An 11,226-nucleotide genomic window follows, 5' to 3' on the forward strand; every position below is an offset into this window, starting at 1 on the left:
GGCAATAAGAGCAAAACTCCATCTCAAAAACAAACAACAACAACAACAAAAAAACACAAATTACCAAGTCTTGGGCAGTTCTTTATAGCTGTGTGAAAATGGACTAATGCACTGCATATATAAGAAAGTATGGTCAGACAGTAAATAGCTCTGTTCAAAATAATTGAGTTCCAAACAAGTAAAGTTTTTTCTACCTTCTGAAACTTGCTCTTTCCAAACCATTATTCATCCTTTAACTCCTTTACACTGTCAAAAATTCCATTTAAAAATAGTGGGCTTTCAGATGAGTAGGTACAAAAAAAACAAAAGTATATATAGGTGTAAAACCACCATGAGATTAGTAAATAACACATACGGCTAGCACATAATTTGACACCTCATAAAACAAAAATCTGTACTATCTTTTTCTTCCTCCCAATATTCCTTCATTTCTATGCTCAATTTTCTAACACTTTCTCATGTGCTTAATCATTTACTCTTTGATTGCCTTCCCTCAGGAAAACCTGCTTTGTTGAAGTAAACTAAGTAACACAATATTCTTTATTTTGGTTTGGAACCTGTCTCCATTCTCTGTATCCATATTAATAAGTCACTCTATAATCTAAACTTTGTAATTCTAATCTTTTTGTCCCATTATTTTTCATACAAAGTGCTTTTAAACTTGTTTTTTAAAAATGACAGATAATGCCACATGAATAGGGAGATGATTCATTCTAAAACTTGTATTTACATAATTAAAAATAAATTTCTAATCATTCTACATACAGTACAGTGTAAAGTATTTCATATCTCCATGATTGCTTTATGTCTCAATATGCATATATATGGCATTGAGTGCCATGACTACATTTTGAGTTCTAGAATTTTAACATTCATTTTATAATTATTTTAATAAAGGTACATTGTAAGTAATTTAGGTTGTGCATGAAAAATTCATTTTTCTTAACAGAGTAGATTAAAAAGATCTTTCAGAACTGAATATGTTAAATGTTTTAAACATTTTCAAAAAACAGACATGTCTTATCTGCCTTAACTTTACAATGACAATAGTGAGTTTTATGAAGACAAAACTCGTGAGCACACACATATCATAGAATAGCAGCCTGTTACTATCAGTCACCTTGTTAACTGTGTATACAAAACCCCATGTTGAGTTGAGTGTGCTTTCAATTTGATACTGCAATTAAACATTTAGGATTACTTTAAATTATTAACACATTTTTCTCATTTTACCAGACCAAAGGCAATAGTTGAAGCACCATAAAGTTATTACTTGTGCACTCTTGTCATCATATGTTGAATTGAAAGTTGATTGAAAATAAAATTGTATTTAGAAAAATCTCTTAATTATATAAAAAGTTATCTAAAATGATAGACTACATCCCAAAAATGATTGACTGGCAAGTTTATGAAAGAACATCTCTATTCTGAATTTTATATGTAAATCTTTTTTGATACAAACAATGTTATTAATTTTCATGACAACCTAAGAAATAGACACTATTGTCATCGTCTCTATAGATGGGGAATATTGTTGGGAAACACTGCAAAGGAGAAAGGATTTACAGAGTGCCTACATAAATTGGTTATAAGTAACAGATAAGGAACAACAAACTGCAGAAGGCCACAGGAGGCCTCTGAGGAGGAAGGCCTCTCCATGCCTCATGTTCTGGTGGAGGGTGACCTCGGCTCTGCTACCATAAACATTGTACTCAAGGACGTAAAACTCCTTCATAGCACTGTGATGTAGCCAGACTTGTAGGCTTTTTGTAAGGCCCACATTCCACCAGCTGCACATAAATAATAAGTTAAAGATAACCACATGTTCTTGTTTTGTGAAACTCCCAAACTGCCACTGTCATCAATCCTTAGGATGAGACACCAGTTCCAGCTCACTGATTCACTTCAGGCTCACTGATTCATCCTACCATCACTCCACCCCTACCCTGTAGATCAAAGTGATTGTAATCAATAAATAGTGTGGATGAACAGAGCTCGGGGCCTTCACTGTCACCTCCAGAGTAATGAAGTGATGGCCCCCTGGTCCCACTTTTTCTCTTTATCTGTCTTTCTCATTCCTTTGTTGCCACTGAACTCGGGGTACCCATGGGTGATATAGGGCTGGCTCCCTACATTCTGGTGCCCAATGTGGGGCTCATGGATCCCTACATTCTGGTGCACTGTCACAGGCTTATGGATTCCCTACAGAATATGATACCCAGACAGGTTAATTTCTTTTTCCTTTTCTTGTTTTAATTTAACTCATCCAAGCAAACCTAGATAATTTAGGGAAGGTTTGTGGCACAACTGCATCTAAAACACCAACATGGTATATTCACTTTTCATTTTATTTCATCCTCTTGTGCCAAATATCAAAACAAGGAACTGCATGAAGTCTCACATACTTCTGACCATCCACAGAACACTGGAAGCACCCGTAAACTGTCTCCCTTTTGAAGTTCCCCATTCCACAGAGTATGCAAGGCCCTTTGGGAATGTTGTGATTAAGTAAGTTAACTCGGATATGGGTCCCTTCTTTGAGTGAAATATCAGTCATGCTGAGAGGTTTTTCATAGTAGTCAGAAAAAAGATCATCCAAGTAAAGTTGGGAACGAGAAATGACATCCATCACTCTTCTATCTAAAAGGACAAAAGCAGAACAGAAATGTGTTAGAAGTCAAAATGAAAAATATATAAAGCAAATACATTAATAAATATGTGAATCCATTAGTCATGAAATAATTTGGCTGTTTTTTTTTCTTTTTTGAGACAGGGTCTGGCTCTGTCACCCAAGCTGGAGTGCAGTGGCTCAAACTCTGCTTACTACAACCTCTGCCTCTGAAGCTCAAGTGATCCTCCCACCTCAGCCTCCCAAGTAGCTGGGACTACAGGTGCACATTACCACAACCAACTATTTTTTTTTTGTTCTTTATACAGATGTGGTTTTGCTACATTGCCCAGGCTGGTTTCAAACTTCTGAGCTCTAGCAATCTGCCTGCCTTGGCCTCCCAAAGTGCTGGGATTATAGGCATGAGCCACCATACCAGCCAGACTTTAAATTTAAATTTTTCCTTAACAGATGGGATTACTGAATAGATAACCTCATGTGTTAGGCCAGGAAACAAACAAACAAAAAGACATAGTACTCCTCAATGGACATACTTCTTTCAAATAGTATATTTCTCAATCTGTAGAGCAGTGCAAATGTTGCTGTTTCTTCCCTTTCAAATCCTCCTTTTGACACTGAAGTGACACAAAGGTCTACAAAAAAAAATTTTAGAAGATATTATAACTTGAACAGTTCATATTTTATTGTTTGATGGGGTGATGAATTCTGGTACTAATCATTCATTGTGTTTTATTAAGTTAACTTTTACATACTTTTGGAAAAGGTAACATTCACATGGTACAAAATTCATACCAAAAGGGGATACAGTGACAAATAAGTCTCTGGCCCACCCTGAATCCTGCCACAGTCTTCTACCTCAGGGCTCAGGGGCACCCATCGTTTAAGTTTCTTGTGTACGCTTCCAGAAATACTCCATATATTTTACAAGCATAAAGGAAGATGTATGTATACATGTAGGTATATAAAATTATTTATGCCCAAATAGTTACATATTATACTCAGCTCTTTAAAAATCTCTTAAAAGTATTATATACTCTAATGGCTTCATAGTATTCTGTTGTAAGGATGCATCATTATTTAGTCTCCTTATAGTTGCTTCCAATCTCTTGTTATTGAGTACTGAATATACTGGTACTCATATAATTTCATATATGTGTAAATATATCTGTAGGATAAATCCCTAGAAGTGGAAGTCCAAATTATATGTATATTTTAAATTCTTTCGGATGCATCAGTCCATTTACATTCTTCCCAACCATCAATAAAACTGTAAAAACCTAAAGTTATCCGATATATAATCTACTTATATAATTTACTTAATAAGACCTAGTATTTGAAAGCATAACAGGGTGACTACAGTCAAAATAATATAATTGTACAGTTTTTTTCTCCATCTTAGAATTTGTACATTTAAAAATAACTAAAAGAGTATAATTGGATTGTTTGTAACACAAAGGATAAATGCTTGAGGGAACGGATAACCCATTTTCCATGATGTGATTATTATGCATTGTATGCCTGTAGCAAAATATCTCATGTACCCCATAAATATATATATTATATAGCCACAAAAATTAAAAATATTTTTTTTCTTTTTTTTTGAGACGGAGTTTCACTCTTGTTACCCAGGTTGGAGTGCAATGGCGCGATCTCGGCTCACCGCAACCTCTGCCTCCTGGGTCCAGGCAATTTTCCAGCCTCAGCCTCCTGAGTAGCTGGGATTACAGGCACGCGCCACCAAGCCCTAAAATTAGCGTAAAAATACGCGCTAATTTTTTGTATTTTTAGTAGAGATGGGGTTTCACCATGTTGAACAGGATGGTCTCGATCTCTTGACCTCGTGATCCACCCGCCTCGGCCTCCCAAAGTGCTGGGATTACAGGCGTGAGCCATCACGCCCGGCCCTAAAAATATTTCTTTTAAAAAACAATTTACTTGCCGGGGCATGGTAGCTCATGCCTGTAATCCCAGCACTTTGGGAGGCCAAGGCAGGCGGATCACCTGAGGTCGGGAGTTCAAGACCCACCTGACCAACATGGCAAAACCCTGTCTCTACTAAAAATACAAAATTAGCTGGGCATAGTTGATACATGCCTGTAATCTCAGTTACTTGGGAGGCTGAGGCAGGAGAATCACTTGAACCCAGGAGGCAGAGGTTGCGGTGAGCCCAGATCATGCCATTGCACTCCAGCCTGGGCAACAGGAATGAAACTCCATCTCAAAAAAAAGAAAAAAAAATTTACTTAACATGTAGTTTTGTTTTTTTTCTGAACTCCCTATTCCCTCTCCTATGAAATTGAAGAAATGAACAAAAACAGGTCTAAAAACATTTGCTAATTACCATGGCTAGGGGCTCCCTTTCCTGATCCTTTGGGCTACACCTGGACTTGTTCCAGCTGGCCAACAAACCTTAAAGACCTGTGAAACGTAGAGACCTAAAGTGAGCTGCACCTAGATATTATACAAGGTAACAATTTTGGAGGAAGTAATTTTACTTTTAAAGTTATTTTTTGGTAAGAGTATAAGGGGAAGCTGGGTCTATGATAAGTAAAACTGAAGTAAGAATAGCTGTCTTTAGATGCCCTGGTTTGAGCTTCCTAACACTTGAGGCATCCTACTATCTACCTACTCCTCTGTTTACCACCATCAAAAACTACCTATGAGAAGGTCATTTATTATCTCCCCATGTAAGCTAAGGAATGCTTTGTCAGTAGATGGCATTTTAGCTTTTAAATGGAGTAGTGGAGAGTTTACAAACTTCACCTAGAAGTGGAAAAGAGGAATGGGGAAGCAGGGAAGGTAGGGCCTTTCCCACCTATTTCACCCAAGCATAAGATTGACAGCGCTGAAAGCATCTTCTATAATTGTTAGAGACAGAGAGAGAGAGACAGAAACATGCCCTATTAAATGCACCTTAAAAATCATTTGTATTTCATGCAGACCCTTAACTCACCAAAGGCACCATCCAGGTATATGAAGAGTTCAAAAACACTGAAAGCTATAGTTGTATGTGCTGGGAAAACAATAGCTTTGTCCCTTCCCTTGGGATTCTGTTCATCCATAAAGTGAAACTATATTGAATAAATGAATAACATTATTAAGGATTATATCATGTAAGGATAGCTTTTTGGAGAAACAAACATCTCCTATAATTCAAAAAGAAAGCAAGAAATTCCCTAATAAAGAATTATTATTCTTGAATTAAACCATTTTTTATAGCAGAGATCCAACTGGTCCAACAGAAACTCCTAGTCTATATTAGAAAACACCTTTGCACTTTTTCACTTACTTTAGTATTCCAGCCCATGATTAGTGCTACCACAACCATAATGCTCTGGAGTAGAAGCTTTTTTTTGACAGCAAATCTTAGAAAGCAGTGCTAGAGTTAAAGTTTACAGCCTAGCCTGTCTACCATTCCGAAGCCCCCTCAAAGTTTTTAGTCGCTTTCTAAAGCAATTGCCAACAATCAAGTAAATGTTTCAGTTTCTGCCTCAAAAATGATCCAATATTAATCAGAATTTGACAGGCAACTGAATATAGGTACTGAACATAACTTTTATTTGCAAAGACTAGAAAAGATTATCCTTGAATCCTATCTTTCTAACAATTGGCTTTAATCCAATCAGGTCATTATTAGGTGTCACTTAATGACAAAGATAAACACTATCATAATTGAGCTGAAAATTAAAAACAGATATCTTTCTAATTCTTTTTTCAGAGACAGGGTCTCTCTCTGTCACCCAAGCTGGAGTGCAGTGGCACAATCATAGCTCACCATAACCTTGAACTCCTGGCCGCCCCTGCATCCTAAGGTGTCCTCCCTAAGTCCTGAGCTCAAACCTGCAAACTGCTGGTTGGACATGGAGCCCATGGTCATCAGCTGAGCCCGTGGCTCCGGGCCCCTGGTCAGGCAGCTGCTGGCCACAGAGAAGTCCGAAGGCAAAGGGGTGGTTCAGAGAAGCGGCTGCCACATCTTCCCTGACACAATAGCAGTGGGAAGGCCAATGGCTTTTCAAAGGCTCCCAAATTCTAAAAGACAAGGACCCAACACCCTGCAGGCAGCCCCCTGCCTCAGCCTCCCAAGTAGCTGGGACTAGAGGCATATGTCACCACACACTGCTAATTATTTTTTTATTTTTTTGTAGAGACAGGGTCTCTTTATTTTGCTCCGGTTGGTCTTGAACTCCTGGCCTCAGGTCACCTTCCTATCTCAGTCTTCCTAAGCACTGGGATTACAGGCATGATCCACCTGTAATCTGTCACCCAGGCTGGAGTGCAGTGGCATGATCATAGCCTCTAATATTTTGTAAAGGATTTAGCTAACCTTGAATAAAGCATGTTTGGTCATTGATAATATTAACTTTAAAAAACTATTTGAATATAAAAACATAAATTCAGCTTTTAAAAATTCAAAGTGTAAAAACTCTATCACTGAAAAATAAAATCAATTCAACTTAAGTACTCAATTTTTATTCTTAAAACAGCGCCTAAATAGTAATATGAAAGACTCCAATATGCACATAATTTCACAAGGATTACTGTTTTTGCATAATGTTACTTTTTTTTTTTTTTTTTTTGAGATAGAGTCTTGCTCTGTCACCCAGGTTGGAGTGCAGTGGCACAATCTCAGCTCACTGCAACCTCCATCTCCCAAGTTCAAGCGATTCTTGGGCCTCAGCTTCCTGAGTGGCTGGGATTACAGGGGTGCACCACCACACCTGGCTAATTTTTGTATTTTTAGTAAAGACAGGGTTTCTCTATGTTGCCCAAGTTGGGCTCGAACTCCTGATTGCAAGTGATCTGCCTGCCTCAGCCTCCCAAAATGCTAGGATTATAGGCATGAGCCACTGTGCCCGGCCAAAAACTATATCACTTAAAAATAAAATCAAACAATTTAACTCAAACACTCAATTTTTTATTCTTAAAACAACACTTAAATAGTAATTTGACGGACTCCAGTATGCACATAACTTCACAAGCATTAGTGTTTTTGCATTATATTACACATGTTAAGAATCCAAGTTTTTTTTTTTTTTTCATATTCTAGAACAGACATTACTGTGCAAAATCCTATGCAACTACAGCTCTTTCATCAAAACATTTGACAAAATACGCAAGTCTGACTAGGAATTCAATACTGGTAAAAAATTCCCATGGCAACATTTTAGTTAGTAAGAGAAGGCCAATGAGTGTGGTTTACCCGCATTGCTTCTCCTCGAATTCCAGCATGCACAGACAGCGAACACTGTCGTGTGGTTCGGATGCTCTCCATGACCACACACAATACTGCCTTTCTGCTGCTCCTTGACTGACGTATCAAGCTGTGATCAAAGTTAATTTTTCTAAAATAAAGAAGATACATTCACAAGACTCTATAACATCTGATTACGTATAATCAAGGACATTTTTTGCTATCATGTGTTGTTCATTCATAGTTCACCTAATAGTAAGTTAAGGCAAGCCTAATAGTCAGAAAACACACCCAAAAGAAATGTCATAATTTGTTTCTGCTTTCTATTTTCTTAAAACATGCTTATGTAGAATATAAGACTTTCAACTGTCTGTTGAAAGTCTGTTGAAGGGGACTCCATATTTGTTGCAGACAGATCCCCGTATTATTTCAATCCAATAATTTAGCAAATGTGTGCAGAGCCAGAGTAATTTTGTGGAACAATTAAAAATTTTGTTTAAGCCAAATGATTTTTGATATCTATCCTTATTCAAAGTTTGAATATACTACTAATGTATTTCAAACATATCTAGCAAATTACAATAGTAAAATACAACCTCAATGTTTTAAACATTCTTTGTAATGATGTTTATATAGCTAAAGTATTTAATGAAAACACTGAAATATATTAGGATTATTATACTGACCGTGTAGTAATTTCTTTGAGTAATGTTGATACTTCCACTTCATGTTTGGTTACTATACCAAATGAAGCTTTCACTGCAATGGAATCTGATCCAGTAACGTTAATCCCAACGTCATTTACAATATGGTTTCCTCGCCTTCCATAGAGTGAAACATCCGATTCATCTTCATAATTCAGTAATTGATAAGATGAAATACCTTCACAAGAAGAAACTTAGTATTTTTTAAATGTCTTTATCTTATGTAGATTATATATAGTAACATGTTAATTCACAATTGAAGACTCAATTACACAAATGTTAGAGAAAGGCAACATGACTCACCAAGATTTAAATAGTAATTCAATTAATCTTACAACAAAAAGAAACACATAGCCAGAAATCTTAAAAGGAACTCAAATTTTCTGTTCAGCCAATGGAACTTATTAAGCATCAAAATCCACTGGGTGATTAAAACAAAAAATAAGTGTTTATAAGCAGTAACTCATTAAAATATCAATTTATTATATAACCTACCCTTCAAATACATTTCAGTTTACCAATTAAAATAATTGAATTGTAAAAAATAAATAAAAATTACTTTCATCTCATTTGACCATATAAGATAGGTAAGCCCAATAATATCCCATTTTATAGATGAATATGCCATATTCTACGTTGACTTGGTTATTAACAATTTATAAAATAATTGATAGATTTGAAAATTATTTGACCAATAAGAGCTTTGATATTATATAAGCTTTTGGCATTGCTGATCCTAATAATGTTATGACTATTATCATAATAAAAGTTGTTTTAATCATTGAGAATGTTTATTACTAATGTAAGTAGGATATATAACCTATGTTTAGCTTACCAATAATACCAATGACTGAGTTGTCACTCCGAAACATTTAAACTTACCAGCTGAAATTTCTCTGTCTCCTAAGAGAATATCTTTCAGTGTAAAAGGCGTTGAAGTAAATTTATATCTAGGAAACAGAAAGCATCGCTTCTTTTTTACCACCAGACTTAGAGGTTGATATTTGTCAGCTTCACTGAGGCTTGGAACAGGAACTAATCTCCCTCCATCTCCAACTTGCTTGACAAAGCTCTTGGTAGCAGCAGCAAACATATTAATATCAAAACGTCATCATCTGCAACCCCCAGATAAATTCATTTTCAAAGAGGAAAATCAGGCACAAAATTAAGCATTGCGTGTTTCTAAATATAATTATACACCTTATAAATACAAAGCTTAGTTTCACCAAGTAGTTTACCACTGTATAATTCACTGCCTCCGCTCATGTGCTCAGGTAATGAATTATAGATCAACAGTGTAAAATGATATGCTAAGAGCATGTTTAATTTGGAATGGCAGGCTATAGCACTAAAATATACACAGAAAACTAATAACATAAAAATATGACCAAAATCTATGATAAAGATCACAGTAGAAGGTGATTTGCCACTGGCAGTGGACCAATTTTAAGGGAAGCATATAGCCCTGTGGGAAGCAATGCAATTTAGGCACTAACAATAGTCCCGGATACCATCTATAGTGGACCTAGTCCAAAGGGAATCCCTTCACAAGTCCACCACTGGAATTTTGGCAACACAAAAGTGCTGTTTTGAATCCTCATGGCATACAGTTCACTGAGCATTTCATTCACCTTCCACCTTACATGTTTACAAAACTGTGTTTAATATTAAATATGAATTCATAGACTATAGAGAAACATATGCAGATCTTTATTTTAAAAGCAAAGCCACATTACATATAAGTAACTATATAAACTATTACCTAGTGGTTTTTTACTCTGAAGTTTGGCACACAGACTCTGTTTCTTTAAAATGGAGTGAGTCCTGCTGCATCTTTTTATTTAATCATTATTATCCCAGTTACTCAACCTTTAACAAGAGCTATTTAAAGTTTTGGCCTGTTTTTAAGTGATTTTGTGACTAAAAATGAATTTTACCCAAGTGCTTAAATGTTTTGCCATAGGTGTTATGCGTACGTTAATATATTTTGAAATAGTGACCGTGTAGCCCTTCCAATAAGATACCCATTAGAACAGTGATGGATAGTAATCTCTATTCATACATATATAGACGAGAATGGAGAGGAAGAGAGAATAAGCTCTAATTAAAGCATCAAACGATATCGTTTGATTAGATTCTGAACATCTTTCACTTGCTTTCAAACATCCAGGGCTCACATGCTAACAAAATAATAAATCACTTTTTTTTTTTTGAGACAGAATCTCCCTCTGTCGCCCAGGCTGGTGTGCAGTGGCGCGATCTCCGCTCATTGCAACATATGCCTCCCGGGTTTAAGCGATTCTCCTGCCTCAGCCTCCCAAGTAACTGGGATTACAGGTGCACACCACCACTCCCAACTAATTTTTGTATTTTTAGTAGAGACAGGGTTTCACCTTGTTGGCCAGGCTGGTCTCGAACAAATGACCTCAAGCGATCCGCTCGCCTCGGCCTCCCAAAGTGCTGAGATTACAGGTGAGCCACCGCGCCCGGCCATAAATCACTTTTAATAACATCCTTTTGTATGAATAGCATTGTACAAAGCAATCTTCCAGGACACCGAGTAAACACAGGGGGGGCATTTCTGCAAAGCCTAGCAAACCCCTGGAGAAGAGACACGACATCTAATGGCCCACCAAAGGTGCTGCATCCCAGGCAAACGCCATTACAACACAGGGTCGGAGAAAGGCCTTCGTTTACACCTA

At 36.7% G+C, this 11,226-nt stretch overlaps 1 protein-coding gene across 8 annotated transcripts in view; it reads right to left on the reverse strand.

Moving 5' to 3' along the window:
- Window positions 1–696: 696 nt before the first annotated feature.
- PJVK (pejvakin) overlaps window positions 697–11,226 on the reverse strand; it is a 45,643-nt gene continuing 35,113 nt past the window's right edge. For 4 of the 8 annotated variants that reach the window (XM_012471470.3, XM_012471472.3, XM_064373298.1 and 1 more), the window contains 6 exons: window positions 9,407–9,639; window positions 8,507–8,702; window positions 7,830–7,971; window positions 5,583–5,700; window positions 3,163–3,261; window positions 697–2,640 (listed from right to left, as the gene is read on the reverse strand). In XM_012471470.3, coding sequence (XP_012326893.1) covers window positions 2,348–2,640; window positions 3,163–3,261; window positions 5,583–5,700; window positions 7,830–7,971; window positions 8,507–8,702; window positions 9,407–9,617 — 1,059 coding nt within the window. In that variant the 5' untranslated portion in view covers window positions 9,618–9,639 and the 3' untranslated portion in view covers window positions 697–2,347. Of the gene's footprint in view, window positions 2,641–3,162; window positions 3,262–5,582; window positions 5,701–7,829; window positions 7,972–8,506; window positions 8,703–9,406; window positions 9,640–10,917; window positions 10,983–11,226 lie in introns of those variants that run through there. The other 4 variants (XM_012471477.3, XM_064373300.1, XM_064373301.1 and 1 more) reach the window with 2 other exon arrangements.

Source organism: Aotus nancymaae, unplaced genomic scaffold, assembly GCF_030222135.1.
Source record: "Aotus nancymaae isolate 86718 unplaced genomic scaffold, 86718_ANA_hifiasm-v0.15.2.pri h1tg000008l, whole genome shotgun sequence".
In the NCBI taxonomy this organism is placed as follows: Eukaryota; Metazoa; Chordata; class Mammalia; order Primates; family Aotidae; genus Aotus; species Aotus nancymaae.